The 25,742-nt window shown below is 41.0% G+C and overlaps 1 protein-coding gene across 1 annotated transcript in view; it reads left to right on the forward strand.

Annotated features, from left to right (window-relative positions):
- The first annotated feature begins 329 nt into the window (after positions 1-329).
- The window catches only part of DNAH3 (dynein axonemal heavy chain 3), a 196,159-nt gene continuing 170,746 nt past the window's right edge, over positions 330-25,742 (forward strand). Inside the window, exons 1-11 of the mRNA XM_089896064.1 lie at positions 330-379; positions 4,483-4,587; positions 5,130-5,352; positions 8,141-8,213; positions 8,481-8,655; positions 10,478-10,667; positions 12,135-12,330; positions 16,369-16,494; positions 17,679-17,874; positions 19,580-19,759; positions 23,945-24,081. Coding sequence (XP_089752190.1) covers positions 341-379; positions 4,483-4,587; positions 5,130-5,352; positions 8,141-8,213; positions 8,481-8,655; positions 10,478-10,667; positions 12,135-12,330; positions 16,369-16,494; positions 17,679-17,874; positions 19,580-19,759; positions 23,945-24,081 — 1,640 coding nt within the window. The 5' untranslated portion in view covers positions 330-340. The remainder of the gene's footprint in view (positions 380-4,482; positions 4,588-5,129; positions 5,353-8,140; positions 8,214-8,480; positions 8,656-10,477; positions 10,668-12,134; positions 12,331-16,368; positions 16,495-17,678; positions 17,875-19,579; positions 19,760-23,944; positions 24,082-25,742) is intronic.

Consider the following 25,742-nt stretch of genomic DNA (forward strand, 5'->3'; position numbering starts at 1 on the left):
CCATCACATGAAAGCTGCAGCACAGAGCCCAGCAGAGCCCCAAGGCTGTTCCTTCATTCTCTAGCTTCCCTTTCTCTCCTCTTCTACCTGGAAACTCCTCAGGGGGCTGAAGTCCATGACCTTGGAGAGGCAGCCCTGTGAACAGAGCTTTCAGAACATCTGGAAAGTTCCAGATGTGTCATCCCCATTATGCTATAAGGAATTTCAGAGCCACTGATAGGAGAGGAAGAATCTGTGTCATCCCCATTATGCTATAAGGAATTTCAGAGCCACTGATAGGAGAGGAAGAAACTGAGAGCTCTTTGTTCCTTTTTTTTATATTTTTATAGGTCCAGTTAGAATGGAGAACATGAGTGACATGGATTGCTCATCTCAGAAGGTAGGTATGAATTTTAAGGTGTATTTCTTTTTTCATACCTGTAGTATTTTCAACATGTAGCGAAATTGGAAGTGGGTGGAAAGGGCATGTTTCAATCATAAACCAATTGCCATGTTAGATCTCCTTGACCAGGCATATATGTTAATCAAATAATGTCCTTGAATTATGCTTTGTTCTGAATTAGTCTTTTGGACATCTTCAAGTTTTGCTGAGAAAATTTCAGGAATAGACACTTTTCTTTCCCTTCCTTTTCAAGGCCATTAGACCATATGTTCCATCCAGCAGTTCCCAGCACTGGAGGTACATATATAAGAATATACTGGGGAGTATCTTGAAAATATAGAGACTTGGCCTCACTCCCAAAGATTCTGATCTCAAAGGTCTGGAGTGGAGCCCTGCAGTCGGTATTTTTAGCTAAGACTCTAGTGACTCTGCTGTTGGAGGTCCTTAAGTGAGCATTTGGAAACTTCTTCCGTGAAGGACTTGCAAACATCACATGTAGTCAGAAATAAGCACCTGAAAGTAACAGTTCTACCCAATCTAGGTACCAGAATCTTGTGGAGAAGCCAAGATCCACTAAGTTGCCATACATTGAAGTGTATGGAGCATTTTACACTCCAGAGGAGCATTTTAAACCAAAACTTTGTAGAATTAAAGTGGATTTGTTGATAATTAACTGAGCCCACCCCCTGAAATGGGAATGCTCTGCAATTTACCAGAGAGAACACTTACGCATTAGTATTTTTAACAAACCGTTTTGGGTAGCCAGGTAGTTCTTACAAAAATTTCCATCTCTTTCACCTTGAAGGTACCACAGAGGATTCTTAACCAGGTGTGTTCAAGAAAACTCTCTTTGTTTTATGAATTGATTTCTAGATCTGCTAATCTTGTATGTGTCCCATGTGTCCCTGTCCCATGAACTGAGCTGTTTTCTGCTATCATGGTTTAATGACTCTGTGTGTATAAATCTTAATCTGTGCCCATGAACTAGCTTAAAGTTTAATTTGTTCTTCAGCAGTTCTGCTTCTCTCCATTGTGCTCTGCAAAATGCTCAATGTTAGTTTGCTTTCTTTTTTTAATATAAATTTATTTTATTTTATTTATTAATTTTTGGCTGCGTTGGGTCTCCGTTGCTGCGTGCGGGCTTTGTCTAATTGCAGTGAGCGGGGACTACTCTTCGTTTAGGTGCGTGTGGTTCTCATTGTGGTGGCTTCTCTTGTTGCAGAGCATGAGCTCTAGGCATACGGCCTTCAGTAGTTGTGGCTTGCAGGCTCTAGAGCGCAGGCTCAGTAGTTGCAGCACACGGGCTGAGTTGCTCCGCAGCATGTGGGATCTTCCTGCACCAGGGCTCGGACCCGTGTCCCCTGCATTGGCAGGCGGATTCTTAACCACTGTGCCACCAGGAAAGTGCCTAGTTTGCTTTCTTGCAAAATGTTGTTTTCTTTCTTTATTATCCCAAGAATGGCTTTTCTCTTTATACGATGACTCAGCTGCCTCTGTGTCTATCTCTTGGATAACCATCTCTCAGTATGGAGGGACTTACATATGATTCAGTCTGGCTCAAACCCAAAAAGGAATCTATGGGCTCAAGTAATTGGGAAGTCCAAGTTGGATCCTGGGGTCCAGTTGATGTCATTGGGAGTCTGTCTTTGTCCTTCTGGTGCTTTGCTTTCTTTTATGTTGGCTTTAATCTAAGGAAGACTTTTTTCACATAAGGCAAAGATGGCTGTTGAGAGTACCTCTTTCTCAATGGCACTATCAAAAGTGTCAGGAATGATTGTGATTAGCCCAGCTTGGGTTACACACCTATCCCTGAACCAATCACAGTGTCTAGGAGGAGAGAGTATTCTGACTGACCAGACCTGTATCACATGCTCTACCCTGGACACAGGCTGAAAACTATACAGCATGGACAGAAATTGGAGTAGAGCCAGTTATGTCCACTAGGGCTCTATTCTGCCTGTTTTGCTGGGAAGAGTAACTTCCCAGTATATGTCAGGGCTGAAATCAGGTTTACCCCAACCATAAGCAGAAGGATGAATGCTAAGCCACCTCCAGAATAATGTTAATATTCTCCTCAACTGCAAAAGAGTCTCCTCAACTGTAACTTACTCAAGATGTCTGAAATTTGTGGTGTTTGCTTGTTGTTCTTTTAATGAATATTTTTATTTGAAACAGATTTAAGAGCTAGGCCAAGGGAAAGATTTCCACTGACCACAAAACCTTCTTGCTTGCAAAGACAAAATGCAGACAGCCCTAACTTATCAATCAGTATATGTCAGTATATGTCCCAGTCACATCTGGGACCCTGAAGGAAACCATGAATGACTTCATTTCCCTGAAAATACTGCTGCCAAAATCTGCCTTGGATGGTATCGTACCCATTTTGGATGGCCAGGTTCCTTTCCTTTGATGCTGAGTTTTTTCATTTTGTTCACCTCATCAGTGCAGATCTGATATTAATTTTGGTAGTGAAAGAGAAGGCTCTTGGAGATGATTCATCGATTCTTAGATCCTTGAAATTGAGGTCAAGAGCAGAGAGACAGGCACAGTGCTAAGCTGAAAACAACAGGGTCATCTTGTTTAAGGTGGAGCCTGAGCATCCCCATGTTTAATAAAGTTCTGTTAGTGGGTCTGAAATTTTTGAAAACCACTGAATTAGGCCATTAGATCAGTGAACCTATTATGTTTTTAAAACTCCCAGGCTCAGTATGCATTTTGTTTGAGTTTGCATGTTTTTGTTTAATTTTAGGATCAACACATTCCCAAAGTAATTTGCCGTGTAAGTGATACTTGCCATTTCCAGTGTGTTGGGATGCTGAGTGATGTGTATTTAAAAGCACCTCTGGGGACTTCCCTGGCGGTTCAGTGGTTAAGACTTCGCCTTCCAATGCAGGGGGTGCAGGTTCAATCCCTAGTCGGGGAGCTAAGATCCCACGTGCCTCATGGCCAAAAAACCAAAACATAAAGCGGAAGCAATATTGTAACAAATTCAGTAAAGAGTTTAAAAATGGTCCACATCAAAAAAAAAAATCTTTAAAAAAACCTTTAAAGAAATAAAAGCACCTCTGTGTGGCTAGTATGTGTTACCTATCCTCTGTGAGCCTTGGTTTCAGCTAGAACATGGGTATAAAAAATCTCATAAGTGCCTGGCGCATCATATTTAGAATGATGGCAGATGTAATTGTTGTTAATGTTATTATTTTATGAGGTTGAGTCATCAGTGAAGGATTGGTTGGGGCATGGGATGGCTAATATCTGATTCATATACCCCCTACGTCTCTACCTTCAGTTACCCTGCATGACTTAATTTGCTGACCCAAATAAATCAAATCTGTCCAATAATGTCTCATCTTACACAGTCATTGCCTCAGGTGAAAAATCACAAAGAGCCAAAATTATACTTGCAGATCCGTTAAACCATCTTTAAAGTGCTGTATAGCAACACCTCTCAGTAAGTCCAGCCCAGAAGTTTTCCTCCATCACAGCCCCAGATGAAGTAGTTGTCTTGCTTAGAGTGGCTGGGTGTAGGACAGAAACACAGCATTGCTCAACACTGAAATCACCTTCAGCTCTGAGGTGAAAAGGCACCGGGAACTGAGAGTGGCAGTGGGGGCCACAGGTTCACCTCTGTCTGAGGCTCACTCTCAAGTATACACTCACTGAATGGCATGGTGGACCTACATGCCCACACTCTTTAAATGATACTTTTTCTTTCCACAGAAGCACAGTTACTTATGTCACTGCATAAGCAAATTTCTATTTGGAATTTTGCCAATGTGAAATGCAAGAGTCAATTTTTTTAAGTCAACCCCTTTAATTACAACCCAGGGTAGGGTACCTGGAGGTGCCCTCAGATTTGGGCTCTTCCCAGGGGGAAAAAAAAAAATCTGAATTTGCTCACTGAAGTGTAGCCAAGGAGGAGATGCTAGAGGAGAGACATTAACAATTAAGAAATGAAACCTACACAGTGGATAGGGGTGAGAAGGGCAGAACTTTGTGCCTAAAACCTTTCCTGAGGACCTTTTTACTCCTTATCAACCTCAGAAACTTGGAAATCTTTCCTAATTCCTGAAGAGTGGCTTTGTGTCTGTTTCCCACAGATCCACAAAAGTGACTCGATACATCACATGAGCCACTCCCAGATGCGGCCAGAGTTGCCTCCTCTGCCTGCTTCTGCTAACGAGGAACCATCTGAACTCTATCAGGTATGTTCACCTGGCTGCTACTCTTCTGCTGATACTAGTTTGGGGGCAAACAGTCAGACTTGACAAGTGGCATTAGAAGCCTTGGTCATTTTTGCCACTGGAAGAGGCTACAGCACCATGGGAGAAAGCTATGCAGTAACACAAAGGTGAGTTAGAATCTGGCCTTCTCACTTACCTGCTGCATTATTTAAACTCTCTGAACTTCTCCATATTCAGCTGTAAAATGAGAACAGTTATTTCTACCTTATAGCCACGTCCATAGCAATAAAGATAGTAGATGTAAATTATCTGATCACAAATTTACTGAATATTGAAAGCAAGCTGTCATCCTTGTCATCAGAAATCATGCTCACAATGGTCAGAGAAGTACAGTTGGTGTCCATTCCAAAAGTATTTGCACTCAGTGTGCAGAAGGTAGAGCCACCGTGTAAGGCATGTGGGATGCCATGAGTCTCAGTGTGAGTGGAGCCTGGCCCTAAGGAGCCCAGGCCCCCTGAGTGATGTCCCTCATCATGTGTCACTCTGCATTTCTTCCCTTGTAGACAGTCATGTCACACAGCTTTTACCCACCCTTGATGCAACGCACATCATGGACCCTGGCTGCACCCTTCAAAGAGCAGCACCACCACTATGGACCCAGCAACTCCATTGCCAACAACTACTCCTTGATGGCCCGGGACCTGAAGCTGAAGGACCTGCTGAAGGTCTACCAGCCCGTCACCATCAGTGTCCCCAGGGAGAAGATTGTTCAGGGGCTGCCATTAGGTATTTCTGGCTGTGTGCCATACCCACTCAGAATAGGGCTTTGGAGTGAGATTTCTAATCCTGGGTTTTAGTCCTGGCTCCACCTTTTGCTGCAGCTTACTTTGGGTAACCTCATGGAGCCTCAGTCTCCTCGTCTCTAAAATGGGAATGATTGTAATGGCTAGCATGACATTTACCATACACCAAGCACTGCTCCATGTGCTTCTTGTTGATTGCTGCATAACAAGTTGCCCCCAAACTTAATAGTTTAAAACAACTACCATTTGTTATCTTACAGTTTCTGTCAGGAATCTGGGCATGGCTTAACTGGCTCAGAATCTCTCACAAGTGTACAGTCAAGGTGTCAGCCAGGGCCACAGTCATCGAAAGGCAACTAGGGAAGGATCCTCTTCCAATCTCACTCACATCCTCCACTGCCTGCTGGCCATAAACATCAGTTTCTTACCATATGGGCCTATCCATAGTGCAGTTCACAAATATGACTTCTGGCTTCCCTTAGAGGGAACGAGGGAGAGAGCAAGAGAGAGAAGAGAGCCAGCAAGATAGAAACCACCGTCTTTTTGGAACTTAAATTTGCAAGCGACATCCTATCACTTTTGCCATTTTCTCTTTGTTAGAAGTGAGTTGGTAGGTCCCGCCCACACTTAAGAGGATTACACAAGGGCATGATTCCAAGAAGTGAGGATCCTTGGGGACCATCTCGGAAGCTGCTTACCACAGTACTTTATATGTATTAATTTGTTTAGTCCCACTGGGTACACCTATATCTGCTTAAGGATATCCTTTAGTAGTTCTTGTTAGAGGTGTGTTGGAGACTTTCAATCTGCCTGCTGTTTCAAACTCATTATCATGTTTTTCTTTATCCTCTCTGCTGTGTCTCGGTGAATTCCTCAAGTATATCTTCCAGCTCACTAATTTGCTCTTCAACTATGTTCAGTCTTGAGTTTAACGTGTCTAATGAATGGGTTTTGTTTTAATGACAGTATCTTTTTATTTTCAGATTTCCTAATTGGTTCTATTTATGAGGACCACACTTGCCAATTTATTATTCTATTCTCATGGACATAGCCCTTCCAATATCAATCACTTGGAGGATCTTAAACATTTATTTTAGAGAATTATTAGTATTGCTGTATCATTTCCATTTTGTAAATATGTCCCTCAATTTTTGAGTTTATTTGCTATCTTTCTTAGTATTGGTTTTTCTCATGTGTTATGGGATTTTAGTTTGCAGACTTATATTGAGAGTTTTTCCCTTTCTTGCTACATGCATTCCCCATTGGTTGAGGTATGATTCACATCCAATAAAATGCACAGATCTTAAGTGTTCAGTTCAATGAGTTTTGACAATTGTTTACACCATATAGCCACCACCCAAATAAGATATAGGGTATTTCCATCACTAGAGAAAGTTCCCTTGTGCTCCTTTCCCATCAGTTCCTTCCTCTACCCAACACCATCCCACCCCAGGGTAACCACTTTCTGATTTCTGTCACCATAGGTTAGTTTTGGTTGCTCTCACATATAAATGTACTCAAACAGTGTATTCTTTTGACATACCTTTTAAAATCTTGCCTTTTTCCCTTATGCCTTCATCTGGCATCTTGGACCCCAAATTAGTACCAGATCTTATATTGGTGGCTTAGGACTCCCGTCCTAAGGTGATGTTTGGGGATTGTAGATCTGGTCCCTGAGGCAATGTTAGGCTTGGCCTAGATATTACCAGCCTTTCTTTGCTCTCTGTGGCCACCATGTGAATTGAGGATAACAAGTGCTTTATCTGCATGACAGTGTTGCTGTCTTTTCAGCGTGTCTTGGGTAGGGCAGCCCTGGCTTCATGCTGTGAGCCTACCTGCAGTCCCCACAATCATGGTATGTTTTGGGTTCTGTTATTCCCCCCAAGTATCAAACACCTAACTACTTCTGCCTGCTTCTGGAGCCAGAAGCCAAGTTTAAGACTTTTAGTTCACAATGTGTTTATTTTTAGTCCACACAGAAGAGCATCTTTTCGAACAATGCACTGTCTTTTTAATTTTAAAGAATATTTTTTCTATTATTGTTATATTTGGAGTAGGTTGAGGAAATTAAAGTATGAACTCAAAATACATCTTAACCAAGAGTCTTCAATCCTCTGATTCCCTCAAAATGTCAAATTCATATTAGTATGTCTTTAACATGTCTCTATGACATGTTAGTTTCCTTAGGCTAGAATCTTAAGCAAGTATCCAGTTAAAGTTTAATAGTAGAGTTTTATATTACTTGTTGAATTTATTTATCACAAATGATATTTATTGCAATACCTTCTGTTTATTACAAATGACATCGGTTTTTCTATTTGCAATAATTATATGTATTGCAAATGATACTGGTTTTTCTACTTGTGATAATCATAATATTTCCTTTAAAATAAATATATTAGATTTAAAAGTCTGAATCTATTTAAAGAAAAATATTAAGCAGTAATACACCTGATGTTTAGGAAATAGAGCATATAGGATTGGGGAGTGAATTGAGCAATTATTAATACTTGTCCAATGTATGGGATAACAGAAGGTATGTCATCCCCATTTCACAGTTGGGGAAGCTGAGGCTTGGAGTGATGGTCACTTCTTCAGGGTCACACAGGTAATTAGTGGTACAGGGCCCACATCACCTGCGTCATCCCACCACACCAAGTCCACCCCGCTTAGTGTTCTCCTGGCGCTACCCTGAGACTGGCATCCCTGTGGACAGAGGACCGCCCAAGGCCACTGCTCATCACTGATGTCTTTCTTCTCTACTGTTCTAGCAAATAAAAGCTCATCAGAGCCTAACAAGAAGAAAATGAAGTTCTCCCCCAAAGACAAAGAGGATCTCACTGGGTAAGGTGTCCCTATGGGCACAGGGAATTGCAGGACACTGGGCTGAACCGAAGAAGGCTGTGGTCTCTTGAAAGCCATGCTCTGCTTCTTGACTTTAAAGCATTCCTGGATACCTAGTTACTCATGTTTTTTTTCCCCAACAGTCCTCTTAATCCAATTTTTTGAGGCTCTAAATAAAAATAAATTAGCCAACTAAGCAAAACCAATGCTAACAAACCTATGAGGTGTTCCATGGAACCAAGGACTGAGCTTGTGTCTACTTTTCAGGACGAGGTTGGCCTGCAGCACCTCAACCTCCTTACCTATGAGGACGGAGGTGGTGACATCTTTGACCCTCCCAGGAAGCAGACCAATGAGTCCAGAAGAACAGATTGATGTGATGTTACGGCAGGAGATGGAAATAGAAAGTCAAGAAACCAAACCAACTGAATCAGACTTGGAGGTACATTCTTATTGCCTCCTTTCTCTCAATTTGCTAAGTATTACTCTTGGCATCTCAGTGATTCTAAACTGGAGAAAAACAGCAGAGTCACCTAGGGAATGTTTTAAAAATACTGAAGCCCAGACCCCATGACAGACTACTGAATGAAGGTGTGCATGCCTGAATTCTCTGCTCTAGTAAGTCTTAGAAATCCGTGCCTTTGGGTCCTCGTAGAATGTAGGTTGCGGAATGGTGACCCATAGGCTGGGGTTGCCAGATTTTGAAAAACAAAAATAAAACAAAAAACAAGACACCAGTTAAATTTGAATTTCAGATAAACAATGAATAATATTTTAGTATAAGTATATCCCAGTGCATCCTGCATTTTGTCCGGCAACCCTACCATAAGCTGAATTTGGCCTATAGATGTGTTTTGAAAATAAAGGAAATCTCACATAAGCTAGATTTCTAACCTCTCTTGAAAAAATTAAAATATTTGAAGCAGAACAGTAGCCACTTCCTTTAGATGAGAAATACATTCTCTGGCTTGTCAGTCTCCACAATTCCTTATTATTTTCTTATGTACAGCCAACTTTCAGTTAGTAACATTACCTGCTTGGTCCCAGGTAGAATTTTGAGCTTCCAACCCCTGTCTTAAAAGAACAAATAGCTTGCGAATTTATAGTGTATAGTAAAATGATTAATAATAAAAACCCATAGTAACTGAGCATGTGCTATTAGCAAAATTCCATGCTAAACCCTCTAGATGTTTGACCCCATTCAAGACCTAGGGACTATGGTTATTCCTATTGTCCAGTTGTGGAAATTGGGGTGGGGACTGATTAAGTAACTTGCTCAAGGTTATACAGTCAGTAAGAGGCAAAACTAGAACTTAGACCAGGTCTGGCTGATACTGACATCTCTGTGCTCTTAGGAGCTACACAGCATTTCTCAAACTTGCCTGAAAATAAGAATCACCTGGGGTGCTTGTTAACAAATCCCAAATGCCCTAGCAGGGGGCCTATGAATCTGCATTTAACAGGAGCCTCTCTCCTCACCCCACGCAGTTCTTATAATGAGGGAAGTTTGGAATTTGTCCTGTATTAAGGTTGAAGAGATGTAAGCTCAGCATCTTCTGACCACAGACAATTGGCACTGAAGGTCAAATCTGATTTCAAACCCTTTCCTATACTTTGTGCTTCTTATCCATCTGAAATTATTCATTTCCAGAGCCACTCAGCCATCTAGCAGCTTAGAGGCAAGCCCTAAATAAACCAAACTTCCTAACGTCGCCTGGTCCCACTGGGCATTTTTGTTCAGTTCCTGTGTTTGTGTGGCTTTTCTAAACTCAAAAGTCCCATGGTTGGATTAGAAGAGCTAACTCCCAAGTCTCACTCAGGCTTGGGGGTTTTTCCCCATGGACAGCTACAAGCCACAGGATCAAGTGCTTTCTTTGTATAGGAGCATTGTTGTTGAGGAGGGTGAATTATTTGAGTCCACTTGAGGAGCTTGTCATTCCTCTTCTTAAAGCTCACCAGATAATGCCACCTCCATCCCTGGCCTCAGTCCTCCTTCCACTGTTCCTATCTGCATGGCGTTTGACAAGTCCTTCCTTATACCACGCTGAGATCTCTCTGGCTTTGTTTGACTCCTCCAGAGTCATGGGGAATACTCGCCAATGATGTATTGCAATGAGTGTGAAGTCACAGGCCCAGGAGCGAGTGAAGGATGGAGATAGGTGCTGTATGAACAGGGTCCCTTGGTGGCTGACAGATGTGGGCAAGTGGGCACAGTTAGCCAATTGATCTTGATCATTTTCTTGTTGGTGGTTTGTTTACGGAAGAGATACTATTACTATTTGACCAATGGAGTCCAAAAAGACATGATTGCCCCTGAGGAGGATGAAGTGATGGTTCGGATTTCAAAGCTGATTTCTAACACACTGCTGACAAGTCCCTTCCTGGAACCCCTGATGACTGTCCTTGTGGAGGAGAAGGAAAATGACTATTACAGTAGCCTCATGAAAAGCATTGGTAAGGCTGGGCATAAATGGGACAGGGGTTCCTATGTGGAGGGCACCTTCTTTCCTCTCACTGTCAGTCCTTCACCCTGGTTACTCTGAAAATGCCAAAAACATTGTTTAACTTTTCATCCAAATGCTCCCCGCCACCATCACACATGTCCACACCAGTACTTACCACACTTTAATGTGCATCTAACCTAAAGATCTTGTTAAAGTGCAGATTCTGATTCAGTAGATTTTGGGAGAGGCCCAAGATTCTGCACTTCTAACAAGCTCCCAGGTGATGCAGGTGCTACTCAGGTGCTACTTGCTGTAAGTAGCAAAACTAAGAAGTAGGGGCCTACTCACATTTAAAATCTAGTTCAAGACCTGCCTCTTCCCTCAAGTATTTTGATCTCTGCAACCCTCAGTGATGAATCCATCCTCTGCATTCATAGCACTTCTTGTTTCTACTTTCAACTCATCCCACTTTGGAACTTCTCCCGTGCCACTGTTTCTCTACGGTTATTTAACACTGGCATTGTCTTTCTTATGGGTCTCAGCTCTCTTATTAGACATTAGCTGATGTATCATCAATCCTCCCTCCCCTTCATATTTAGCCCCATGTCTTGTGCACACAGTAGGTCATTGGGAAATGTTTGATGATGGTGAATAATGTGAGAAACACATCAAAGGGGAGAGGTGATCATATTAGTTCCCCAACTTCCCATTTTATCTGGAACACAGCTATACTTACCAAATTGTTACTTTTAATTTCTTAATTAACCTTCTAATGGTGTCAGTGTAATGGCGCCTTGTCTGCTATAGACTAGAACCAAACTTATAAGGATAAACATGTAAAGCCCTTCAAATTTCAGCCTCAACCTACTTCTCCAGTCTTACCACCTTGAACTCTACCACTTGTACCTGTTATTTCTGCCACAGAATGACTCACAGCACCTTGAGTATATTATACAAAAGTCATGGAACTACACTTCTTATCCTTCAGACAAAATCCTACTCATTCTTTATGACCCAGCTTAAATGGTACTTCCTCTGTGAGGCTCTTGCCAGTCCTTAGCACGTGAAATATTTGGCCTCTAAATTTCCATTCATAGGTATCTGATGTCATCCATTGTGTTTATTTTTTATGTAACTATTTTGGTGTGAGAAATCAGTTAATGAGTAATGAGGTATCAGCAAATACTAATTCACTGATATGCATAATGCTAGATATCCTAACAGGACTCAACTCCAGATTCGAAATACTCCAGACTGTAAAGTTATATTCCTCTTTCCCTGAAATATCTCACATAACAACAGAGTGGAACCGACCCAATTTAGTTATACCCAGGAGATTACCACTGACCTTGTAAATGAGGGAGCATTTCCAAGTGTAAATGGACAGAGGCACATTTACCTTTAAAGTGTTGACGCTAAGAGCACAGAGTGTTCAAGGTCCCTGCTTAATAACAAGTTTTTGCCCTGTTGGTTATAGTTGATTACATCCTCATGGATCCAATGGAGAGGAAAAGACTCTTCATCGAGAGCATCCCCCGAGCATTTCCTCAAAGAGTGATCCGGGCCCCTGTGCCCTGGCACAGTGTCTACAGGAATGCCAAGAAGTGGAACGAGGACCATCTGCACACAGTGAACCCCATGATGCTCAGCCTGAAACAGCTGTGGTTTACAGAGTAAGAAGTGCTTCCTGTCCCTTTTCTTCCCTTTCTTTATTGCTTCCACACATAAGAGATCATCTTATGTGGGAGTAGCCTTGCCCTTGAAGTAAAATGACAAACATCCCAGACCCAAAGTGCAATATGAACAGCAAGTGACAACTCTCCACGCAGGGCTAAGTGGCCCTCCTTTGTGCCTTCACAGCACCCGGTGCCTGTCTGTAGGCACTGGAGCATACTGGTTAAGAGCACTCACATGGAGCCAGCCTACTCAGGTCCGCCTCTAACTGCTGCTTCATAAGTAACATCCTTATCTCTAAATTTGGGATAATAAGACTTCCTACTTCATAGTGTTGGTAGGAGGGATAAATAATTTAATACATGTAAAGTACTTAGAATAGTGCCTGATGTAAGTATCCAGTAGGTGTTAATTAGACCTCCATTATGAAATGTATCACACTGAATGATAATTATATGTTTACGACTTTGACTCTCTCTAGCCTATGAAATGTATGAGGGCTTGAGTCTTTTTGTTTATTTCCTTTCCAAATTCTTTTTTAAAATTTATTTTATTGAAGTATAGTTGATCTACAATGTTGTGTTAATTTCTACTGTATGGCAAAGGAATTCGGTCACACATGTATATATTCTTTTTCATATTCTTTTCCATTATGGTTTATTACAGGTTTATCTAACATAGTTCCCTGTGCTATATAGTAGGACCCTGTTGTTCATCCATTCTACATATAATAGTTTGCATCCACTAACCCCAAACTCCCACTCTGTCCCTCTCCCACTCTCCCTCCCCCTTGGCAATCACAAGTCTGTTCTCTACGTCTGTGAGTCTGTTTCTGTTTCATAGATAAGTTCATTTGTGTCATATTTTAGATTCCACATATAAGTGATGTCATCTGATATTTGTCTTTCTCTGTCTGACTTACTTCACTTAGTATGATAATCTCTAGTTCCATCCATGTTGCTGCAAAAGGCATTATTTCATTCTTTTTTATGGCTGAGTAATATTCCAGTGTGTGTGTGTGTGTGTGTGTGTGTGTGTGTGTATACCACATCTTCTTTATCCATTCATCTGTCAGTGGACGTTTAGCTTGTTTCCATATCTTGGCCATTGTAAATAGTGCTGCTGTGAATATAGGGGTGCATATACCTTTTCAAATTATAGTTTTGTCTGGATGCATGCCCAGGAGTGGGATTGCTAGATCATATGGCAACTCTATATGTATATTTTTAGTTTTTTGAGGTTATTCCTTTATGTAACTCAGGGCCAGCACAGGGTTGGCAAACAGTAGTCTCAGTTATATTGATCAGCGACTAAATTTGCCACAGGTATTGGTAGAAGTCCAGAGGGGGCAGGGGCCACTTTTCTTTCTCTTTCATTTTTCTAAATTGTTATTCACATACTTTAAAATTCACCCTTTTGAAGTGTACAATACAGTAATTTTGAGTATACTCACAGATTTGTGCAACTTTCCTGAAAATATTGGGAATATTTTCATTATCCCTGAAAGAAACCCTGCACCCATTAGCAGTCACCCTCTCTTCTCCCTTTCACTCAGCCCCTGGCAATATTAATCTGCGTTCTGTCTCCATGGATTTGCCTATTTTGGATATTTCATATAAGTGGAATCATACAATATGTGGCCTTTCATGTCTGGCTGCTTTCACTTAGCATCATGTTTTCAAGATTCATCCATATTGAAGCATGTCTCAGTACTTCATTCCTTTCTGTGGCTGAATAATATTCCATTTTATGGCTATACCACATTTTGTTTATCCATTCATCAATTGCTAGGAAGAAAGACTGATTTTTTTTATGAACCCCTCAAGAAGGGGTGTGAATCCTGGTGGGAGAATGAGGCCACCAGAGTTCACCAAAGGCAGGCTAATGAAATGATGAGCTGCCACCATCTGGGTTTTTTATTAGAAAAATTAGAGGCCGGTGTGTTTATGTAATTTTGATTGGGTGAACTTAATCAGTAGCTCAAATATTTTGTTTGGGGAGGATCTATAGCTGTGAATGTGTTTAGTCTTTGGAGAGCCTCGTTACTTGGATAACTTACTTGTTTTTTCACATTCTTAGTTTTACCTATATTTTAAAAAGGAATTGCAGGTGAGGTCAACCTAGGACAGAGCCCACCAATGATAAGAAATAAACACATTCCCTCTTTGAACTGAATTCAGTTTTCTAAGGCATTGGAGGTGCTAGTAAGGACACTGGGGGAAAAAAGTAAGTTTTTAATGAGGCAGAAGTATATAATAATAATTTATAGAAGAGTAATAATTTATAGAGTGGGCTCTGAAACCAGACAGCCTAGGTTCTGGTTCTTGCTCTGTCCCTGATGAACTGTGTGATTTGGGGAAGTTAAGCTTTCTGGACCCCTGTTTCTTTATATGCAAAATGAGAATTATAACAACACTTCCCTCATGGGGTTGTTGGGTGAAGTTCTTAGAACAGTGCTTGGCATCCAGTAGTTGTTCAATAAATGAAGATACTGCTTAACTACAAGCATGTTTATGGCCTCAAAAAATAAATTAACCTAGAAATTAACAAGGAAGTCAGTCACAGGGCTGGTAAAATTGCCAGAAGTTCAGTACCAAGAGGATGTACACGTGAATTTAATTTGATCATATAGTGAAGATGACAAATTATTGAACATATAGCTTCTACTGTAAGAAGGATTCTTATCACTTGCTTTTCATGGTTCCCTGAAGAAGATTATATAGGCAACAAAGGCACAAAAGTGAACCAAAATCATGTAGGTTTTTGTCAGCTGAACCAAAAAATCATCAAGGAGAAAGATTTGTTAAGGAAATGCTACAGAAAAATATTCTTATATGACCTGCAGCATTTAGCTTTAAACATTTTAAGAGGTCACCTAGTGATCAGTGAAGGGTGAGGGGTTTAGGGGCCAGAATGAGGGTCGTGATCTGAAGAAAGAGTAGATTTTGCTGGCCATTGTGGGAAGTTTTTTAGGATTGAACTAAAGATGAGTAACATAGTTATCAGGTTGTGACCAGGGCCATGCTGGAGTTGGATATCAAAGTGTGTGGAGAGTGAGGTCCTCAGATTCTGCTCTCCCCTAGCAGTGCTTTGTGACTGGCCAGACAAGATGAAGACTAAGTTCACCACCTCCACCAAAAAGGAATAAAAATGTAGACTGCGGGATTTTAGAAGGATGAGGGAAAGTGCCTAATGGGTCATTACGGTGGATGATGAAAATGAGAAACGAGAACTGAGGCAAGCTAAGAAAGTGAGCAGAGATCTAGTTTGGGAAGTTGTAGGCACTGATGATTTAAAAGACTGATTAATAAATGAATGAATAGGTGTCAGGAAGAGAAATGGTGGCCCTGTAAGCTAAAAAAGGCCTTGTGGAGTGTGGTAAAGGGCAGAACCTCCATTAATCTGAGAGAAATAGAAGGTAAGATTATCATCAGAGAGGGCAGGAAGAGATTCATGTGTTCATTTAACAAATATTTATTGAGTACCCGTGCTATGTAAGGTACTGTGCCAGGGATGCTGTGGGTGTCTCGGTGAGCCTGTCAGCTGTCGGGGGCAGGTCTATAGGGTTTTCTGGGCTCAGACCAAAGTGGACCTCCAAGTTGTTTTGAGTAGCTCACCCAGGGGGCCACATTGAGGACTGAGTGGAACCCACTTGATCATGAAGGTGGTGCTTTGCTTGCCCTGTCCTCTGTGTCTTCACTGTTGGAAAGAGCTTTGATTTGTCCATTTGATATCCCAGTTCCCAGCCAGCCAAATTCCAGGTCAGTGTCAAAATCCCACTCCCCAGATGGGTTACCCGGAGCAGGACACATAGGAAGGCTCAGTAATACCTGCTGAGTTTATCTACTCCTTGCAAGAGTTCTTGTGAACTATCCACTCCCTCCTCAGACTCCCAGATTTTTCAGATATAATTCGTTTTAATCTGTTTATATCTCCTCTCACTGAAAAATGAAAATATATTTCCTTTGAACCCATCATACAAAGTTTGTTATAAAGCATCTACTTAGCTTAGGAAGTTTTTCCCTCTCTTTCTGCAGATTTAAAGACCTCAGGTTTGTTCGAACAGCAGAATTACTGGCGGGAAAATTACCTCTGCAGCCTCACGAATATCAGGATGTAGTCCGGAAACACTGCATGGAAGCACGCCAAATTCTTCTCAACAAGTCAGTATCTGGCCGCAGAATGGGGCTGTATCACAGTATCATAAAGATCAAAAACTCTGTGAAGTGAAAACGTATCCAACCTGGGGGGTGCACAGATTTTGCTGGCTTCTCACTGACATCTTCCTCTGTTCTCTTCCTCCCATGTTCCCATCCCCGACAGCCTCTGTGCCTCCTCATGTACACTGATCTTTGACCCTCACTCCTCGTCTTCCTCTGCCTTTTTGAAACTCTCTCATTACCATTCCTCGATGACAGTACCACTTCCATTCCCTCCCTCTGAAATCCTGTAGGCCTTGCTGGGTTACAGGACAATGCATGTAAATGACTTGTGTTCAGGTGGCCCAGATAAATACCTGCAGGGTTCCAAGGATGGGAGTTTTTAGGCACTTAATTCTTTTTTCCTTTGCAAATGCATGCAGGACTGTGTCCAGAGCCAGAGAAATTCCCTTATGTGAGATGATGGTGATAATACCTACCAACGGGTTTTTATTATCAGAGAAAATGTTTATACAATAGCTGGCACGTAGTAGCTATTAAATATAATTATTACATCTACAACTATGACTATTACCAGTACTTCTCTGACTGTTAGAGTAGTACTTTTCTAGCAGTCAGAAAAGAGAAGTGATAGGGTGCAAATGCCAGTGGTTCCCACTGGGAATTACAAATTGGGGGAAGTAGGATGAAAGGAACAACGAGGCATCCGTTTCTTCTTTCGGTTTTCTGATTTCTGCTCTCAACTTCTGAGCAGCCACTGCCACACTGGAGTTTCTCCTCCCAAGTTTCCTTCCTTTTCTCCTCTTTCTCTTTCCCCCCATAAAGTCTCAATCAGAAAACAGACATCCGCCAGGGAGAGAAGTTGGAGAGAGCATTCCAGTTCCTTATACCCCTTTACCCCAATCTCTGAATATAATGAAGAAACTATAGACACTTTCGTCTTTCAGCAGGGCTGTTCATTTGGGTACTGCTAATGGGAGAACAGCCTCTCAATCCAAATCTTATTACTGTCTTCCCCAGAAAGGGATGTTGGCAGGTGAAGTGGCCAGGGATATGAAAGTACCAATTTGCAAAGCTGCTTAATGGGAAAGGAGCCATCTGCCTTGTTGTGGGGAGGGGGGAGTGGCTGAGAGGACTTCTTGGAGCTTGGAAGAGATTCTTAGTTAGACGCCCTGCTTTCTTTACAGATGGATCCCCACCTGTGCCCAGCTTTTTGTCTCCCAGAAGGAGCAGTGGGTCCTTTTTGCTCCCAAGAGTGACTATGGCTCCTCTCGTCGCATTGAGGAATATTTTGCTTCTGTTGCATCCTTCATGTCACTCCAGCTCAGGGAGTTGGTTATTAAGTCTCTGAAGGACCTCGTTTCCTTTTTCTTGATACACAAGGTATGTAGGGGACCAGCAGTAGACCCTTTGGAGTGGAATCAACTGAGATAGACTCAGGATTCAGTCATGTAAGGTCCTCAGCTGTAAGCCAAGCCAAAAAGTAAAATTCTTGATTTGAACACATATCAGGTGATTATTAGCTTATAAAAATGACTTATTTAAACACACAGCAACCTTTCCTGAGATAATTACCTCCTACTATATTGGTAAAAATCTATAGAACTAGAGAAATTAAGAAAATTTAAAGCAAGATTGAATAAAATGGAATGCATACCTCCTACAGTAGAGGGAGTGGTCACTTTTTCATCCTCTCTATTAAAAGAAGGCATTGAAAACGGTTTGTTATCAGTTTTTGGCTTGATATTTAGGGAGTGTTGTGTGTGTTCATTGCAGATATTGGCTTTTGTTCTTCAGTCTTTGAAAGGGTACCTCTAAAAACAAAAGGCTTTATTGACCTAATAACTTCTTTCATGAAACTACTTCAGTGAAGTCTAGATAAAAACTAAAACACTAAGTCCTGGTTTTCAAAGCATCCCTTAAATTTAGGTAACCTGGGAGATCAAGGAATATTCTTTTGGATTTTATATTATGTGCCATTTTATCTTAAAAAGAGCTCTAAAATTTAAAATTGCCTGTTAGGAAAGGTTAAGTTCTAAGCATTTTTACAAATAGAGTAAAAATGAACAATTGCCCTTTTGCTCAAAAGAATGTAGAACCGATGCTGTTGAATTTAGACTGCACTGTTAGCACTCTACAGTGGACTGAGCTATACCTGTCATTGTCCTCATCTGCTGGCTAAGCAGAAGCAGCTCAGGTGTGGGAACAAGCCTCACTCTAAGATTCCACACAAAGGGAAAACTAATGTCTTCGTATATCTTAAAGAAAGAAATTTATGGGCATTTGGTACATAGCAGGCATTCAACTGATGCTTATCAATAATCCTTAAACCAATCTAGATATCTCTAGAATCAATTACTCGGACAAGTACTTTACAGCTGCCCCGTGCCAATTTCCTTAGGCACTGTAGTTTATGAAAGGTATTTTGTGTTACTAACCTGTGTTGGGAATTAGAAGTATCTCCACACCAATATTTCTACTGCAGGAAGGTTGACAATTTTAGTGTCTAAAATATACTATATGCTAATTAGCAACTTCATGTGAGGTATACAGATAAACTATTTATACTTGTGGATTCAGTCAACACATTTTTATTGAGCACCTACGACGTACTAAATGATACTTTGGGTACTTTGGAGGACACAGATGGATCAGAGACAGATCCTGCCCTTAAGTTTAGTGTAGAGAAGATGTGCATGTAAATCTCACGAGAGAAAGATAAAATACCATAAGGAAGTGGAAATACGGAAGTTCAGAAGTGGAAGATTATTTCTTGCTGGGGAACAGGGAGGCTTCCCAGGGGAGGGGATTTTGAGCTGAATTTTAAAGGATGGGGAGGATTTGGAAATACTGACAAAGGAATTTCCAAGCAAAGTAAACGTACTGAATCAAAGCTTTGAAGAAGGGGGAGAGGGTGAACTCAGGTGGGCTAAGCCATACTTTGCCCTTATTTTAAATATGAACAGTGCATGGTACCTTTCATTTCCTTTCCTGGTGCCCATGTAGTACTATAAATGGGTAAGATTCACTCCCTTGATTCTAGAAGGTTCCATTTTGTAATAATTTCCATATCTTATGTCTCCTGAAGGATGGGAATGATTTCGAGGAGCCCTACCGAGAGATGGAGTTCCTTATACCTCAGCTGATCATGATCAAGCTTGAAGTCAATGAGCCCATTATTGTCTTTAATCCATCTTTTGATGACTGCTGGGAATTAATACACAACTCTTTCTTGGAAATTATTAAGAACTCTAGGGGGATTCCCAAGGTATAGTATTCACTTAATTATTCATTTGTATTTTTATTCACATATTGAATAAAATATAGTTAAAATGGCTGCTTGTACAAGGTAGGGTTTTATTGATACTTTGGGAGATATATCCTGAGTACACCCACTTGACTCCCAGAAAGAGGATTTGGGCCTTTAAGAAATGTCCACACATCCCATTAACAAGGACACTAAGAGTTACTTTGTGAGAAAGTAGAGTTCCCCACATGATGCCAACCTCAAAAGGGCAGATGTGTCCCAAGCCATATCCATCTTGGGTTAATAATTCATGATGGATCAATTGCCGTGTACTTTGCCAAGAATTTTCATAAGACTATATCTAATTTAGTTCTTGAATTTCCATTTGTTGTTTGTTTAACTCACTGTAGGCTTCTAGGGGAGAGATTAAAGCTTCTCTTCCTGGCCCAAGCCCTTTTCCAAGTTTCCTTTCCAGGGTGACATTACTTATCAGATTACAGACAGTTATTCGCAGACTTTTAGAACTGGGCAGGATCACCCACATGAGTGTGACTCTTTGGCATTCCATCTTCGGCCCCCTCTGGGTGGTTGGTGTGGCAAGAGGGCCGGTGTCCAGCCCCATATAGGGAAGGGACTTGCGGGGTGTTTCTCCCCTCCCCATCCCTCCCTCTCCCTCCCTCCCCATGCATTATGTATGATGCTTGGATGCTCTTAAGCACTCTTCTCTTTGCAGCGCTGTGCTTAGAGGGCTCTAAGAGCTCATGATTAGAGTTGGACTTTGTAGGGAAGCATGTGAAGCCACATGTTCCAGCTGATTTCACCAGAGAACTCTAAATTGGGGGTTTTGAACCAAACCAAGTCAAACTAACAGGAAAACTGGATGTTCAGAGGGGGAAGAAACGTGGGCAGCTCTCCTACAATGAGTATCCCTAGGAAGGAAATGAAAGAGAAGACCTTGTAATTTGGAAGGATAAGTGTGGGGCTTGGAGACAGTTAAAGTACCTACCACTCAAGTTCCCCTTCACTGCTGTTGATCAGCAGTGTCTGTGAGCAGCTGGGCTGGGAGAGCCCGGGGCTTATGTGGCTGCTGCTGCTAACAGCCTGGCAGGGGCTGGTAGTAGATTCAGTGGGTTGTAATGCCAAGAAGACATAGTCATAGGTCACAGTTTGTACCAGGTTTGAAAGCTAGGCCCAAGTAAATGCTGATGATTCTACTAGACTATGAGAAAAAGCAGCCCCGGATCTGAATTCTCCATCTAGAGATGCCCATAGCACAGTCTGCCTCCCTGAACCCCTCACACTGTATTATCTCTGATCTGGGTAGTGACATTTTAAAAGAATAGTCCCTCAGGTTGAATATCTAAGAAGAATATCTAAGAACAGCAACAGATAGACAGTACCCCATCCCCTATCAGTCCTGTCTTATTTATGGTTAAAGATGAATTTTAAAAGTTGGAAAAAACGTCAGCATGAGATGTTTGAAAGTAGTACTCAAGGTGCAAAAGGAAGGCATATTTGTGAGAAAGTTACTCAAGGAAACCAAAGTAAATATTAGAAAATATTTGCCTTAGCAAAAAACTGAGAAAAACATGGATCTGTAATACTGACTGAAATGAAAAGAGGTGAATGAGAGACATAAATAAAAGGAAGCTGGATGAGATAAGGATTTTATAAAATTGAAAGTGCAATAAGCAGAATGTAAAACAGCATTAGCAGTGGATGCATTACTTTCATAATCATTATATAGATATATAAATATATATATGTGTAAAATTATATATATATAATTATATATTCCCCCTATGGAATGGAGTTGCTTGGGTCAGTCTCTCTCCTGATGGGAGAATTTTCTAACTCAAAGTGCCAGGGAAATGCCAAAGTTGGAGAAGTATACAGGAGAAAGCACTGAAGGTAATGACAAAACCAAGAAGCCTGGGATCAGAGAGCCATGGAGATAAGCAGATAGTAACAATAATTACCTGGAAAGAGCACTATTGTTCTTGGCTCGGTTTTACAGACTGCTCTGTGGGGCATAAGAGAAGCAGCCACATTTTTTTACAGGTGTATTTTTAAAATTTTTTAATTGAAGTATAGTTGATTTACAGTGTTTCAGGTGTACAGCAAAATGATTCAGTTATACATATATGTGTATGTATTCTTTTTCAGATTCTTTTCCATTATAGGGTATTACAAGATATTGAATATAGTTCCCTGTGCTATACAGTGGGTCCTTGTTGTTTATCTGTTTTGTACATAGTAGTGTGTATCTGTTAATCCCAAATTCCAAATTTATCCCTCCCTCTCCATTGCCCTTTGGTAACCATAAGTTTGTTTTCTACATCTGTGAGTCTGTTTATATTTCATAAATAAGTTCACTTGTGTGATATTTTAGGTTCCACATATAAGTGATATCATATGGTATTTGTCTCTCTCTTTCTGATTTACTTTACTTAGAATAATATTCTCTAGATCCATTCATATTCCTGCAGCTGGCATTATTTCATTCTTTTTTATGGCTGAGCAGTATTCCATTGTGTGTGTGTGTGTGTGTGTGTGTGTGTCTGTGTCTGTGTGTCTGTGTGTGTAGGCCACATTCATCTGTCAGTGGACATTTAGGTTGCTTCCATGTCTTGGCTATTATAAATAGTGCTACTATGAACATTGGGGTGCATGTATCTTTTTGAATTAGACTTTTCTCTGGGTATATGCCCAGGAGTGAGATCGCTGGATCGTATGGTAACTATACTTTTAGTTTTTAAGGAACCTCCATACTGTTCTCCATAGTGAGAACCAGCCACATTTAAAATGTTCTTTCGATTGAAGACTTTTCCCAAGAGATAATCCCTGATCCTGCCCACCTATGATCTGTTGCAAGGCCTGAATGCTCCAGTTGTGCTGCCCTAAGCCATTTCACTCATATCCTGCTTTCAAACACTGCCTACAGTGTGGCTACAGCAAAGAAGTTGCTTCTCCACTGGTTTAAAAACCTTTGGATTGTCAAAAGAGGGAAGACAAAGATCAGTTGCACTTGCTTTTCCCCCTTTCTAAATCAATGCGTTTTCATCAGCGGCATATAACTCATAACTCAGTAAAGCCCTCTGAAGAGTCTTTTCTTAGACAGATCACTAAAATCTTTCTTAGTCGGGAGAGCAGTGGAAGGCAATGGGTCCCCAGCAAGGACTTGCAGCTTGCATGAGTCATGCAACTGAGAACATTCTCAGAGATACACATGTGCCATCAAGAAGCTGGAGTGTTGAATTCTCAGGAAAAATACTTTTTGTGCCTCAGATCATAGCGACATAGCTTTTTCTCCTGAACTGAGAGAAGAACCTAGTACATCTCTCCCTTTCTTCAGATGAGAAAACTAAAGTCCAGAGAAAGTAGCTTACCTAAGGTCACATAGCTAGCGGCAGAGTTTGAGTTGGAACCCATGCCTCTAGTAGCTTTTCATTAGAGAGGAAAGTGTTTGGTGGTGGGGAGGGGTACCACTGTAGTATTTATCCACTCACACAATGTTTATGTGCACTTACTATGTGCCAAGCTCTGGTTAGGCCCTTCACAATAGTCAGGAAGTCAGATACAATCCAGACCCTCATGGTATTTATATCCCAGGACAAACCCAGAACAGCTCATTACACATTCATTTAATTACAATTATGTTGAGTGCCAAGTGGGATAAATTTAGAATGTGAACTTTAAGCGGGGAAACCTAACATCCACTGGGGGCCCAGGGGGGACTCTCTAAGGATGTGAGAGTTCAAAGGAGCAAGAATTTGAAAGATGAGTAATCCAACAAGAGGAAGAGGAGAGAGAATAGAGGTAAAGGGAACAGTGGGGTGATTCCAGCACCATCAGAGAAGAAAGAGAGTTGAAATGCAGCTGATGTCCCTGGAAATGAGTGCATTGCAGGAGACTTTACATTTTGGTGTCATCTTCCTCCTTGTGTCTTGTGGATGTCTTGTGACATTTAAACGTGGTTTCAGGACTTCCCTGGCAGTCCAGTGGTTGAGACTTTGCCTTCCAGTGCAGGGGGTGTGAGTTCGATCCCTGGTCAGGGAGCTAAGATTCCCACATGCCTCGTGGCCAAAAAACCAAAAAACATAAAACAGAAGCAATATTGTAACAAATTCAATAAAGACTTTAAAAATGGTCCACATCAAAAAATAAATCTTTAAAAAAAAAATAAAAGTGGTTTCTCCTCTTTAGGTGGAATCTGTCCTGTTCCCAGAGTTGAAAGGATATAATCTGATTCTTGGAACTGTTAATGCTGATGAAAAACTGGTTTCTGACTTTGTGGATCAAACTTTCGAGGTATTTCAGAAAAATCAAGTTGGCCCCTACAAGTAAGTTGGTTTAGTTGTAACTTAGCCATTGGCATTGGTTTAGAGTTCCTAACTGTCATCAAATAAACAATCCCTGTTCCCACATACCTGAAAGAATAAGAGTTGCCAATGTTTACTTACATCAGTGTTACTATTTAGCCCTATTTGCAGATAAGGAAACGATAACTTTCCAGCAAACAGATAGGAGAGCCACAATTCAAATAACAGGTTCACCTCTATTATATGAAAGCCATGGCACCAGACAGGTTCTGGCATTTAGAAATTCATGGATTTTAACCGGTGGGCAGGCACCAGTTCCTCCCACCAGGAAACCTGCACAAGCCCCTGGACCAACCTGACTCACCAGGGCGCAGACACCAGAAGCAAGAGGAACTACAGTCCTGCAGCCTGCAGAACAGAGAACACAAACACAGAAAGTTAGACAAAATGAGATGGCAGAGGACTATGTTCCAGACAAAGGAAGGAGGTAAAACCCCAGAAGAACAACTAAGTGAAGTAGAAATAAGCAATCTACCTGAAAAAGAATTCAGAGTAATGATAGTGAAGATGATCCAAGGTCTCAGACACAGGGTGAAGGTACAGACTGAGAAGATGCAAGAAATCTTTAACAAGGAGCTAGAAGATTTAAAGAACAAACAAGCAGAGATGAACAATAGAATAACTGAAATGAAAAATACAGTAGAAGGAATCAATGGCAGAATAAATGAGGCAGAAGAATGAATAAGTGAGCTGGAAGACAGATCAATTGGTGGAAATCACTGCTGTGGAACAGAATAAAGAAAAAAGAATGAAAAGAAATGAGGACAGTCTCAGAGACCTTTGGAACAACATTAAATGCACCAATATTTGCATTGTAGGAGTCCCAGAAGGAGAAGAGAGAGAAAAAGGGCCTGGGAAAATATTTGAAGAGATAATAGCTGAAAACTTCCCTAACATGGGAAAGGAAACACTCACTCAATTCCAGGAAGTGCAGAGAGTCCCATACAGGACAAACCCAGGGAGAAACACATATTAATCAAATTGACAAAAATTTAAAACAAAGAGAAAATATTAAAAGCAACAAATAACATACAAGGGAACCCCCATACAGTTATCGGCTGATTTTTCAGCAGAAACTTTGCAGGCCAGAAGTGAGGGGCATGATATATTTAAAGTGTTGAAAAGGAAAAACCTACAACCAAGAATACTCTACCCAGCAAGGCTCTCGTTGAGACTCGACGGAGAAATCAAAAGCTTTACAGACAAGCAGAAGCTAAGAGAATTCAGCACCACCAAACCAGCTTTACAACAAATACTAAAGGAACTTCTCTAGGTGGAAAAGAAAAGCCCACAACCAGAAACAATAAAATTACGAAAGGGAAAGCTCACTGGTAAAGGCAAACATACAATAAAAGTAGGAAATCATCCACACACAAATATAATGTCACAAATATGTCAAAACGAGCAATCGTGAGGAGACTACAAGTGCAAGATATTGGAAATACATTTGAAATTAAGAGACCAGCAACTTAAAACAATCTTGTATGTATATATGTGTGTATATATATAGAGAGAGAGAGACTGCTATGTCAAAACCTCATGGTAACTGCAAACCAAAAATGTACAATAGATACAAAAAAGAAAAAGCAATCCAAACACAACCCTAAAGATAGTCATCAAAT

The sequence above is a fragment of the Delphinapterus leucas genome, chromosome 15 (assembly GCF_059928025.1).
Source record: "Delphinapterus leucas isolate spDelLeu-1000000601 "Yukka" chromosome 15, BTC_Dleu_Yukka2, whole genome shotgun sequence".
In the NCBI taxonomy this organism is placed as follows: Eukaryota; Metazoa; Chordata; class Mammalia; order Artiodactyla; family Monodontidae; genus Delphinapterus; species Delphinapterus leucas.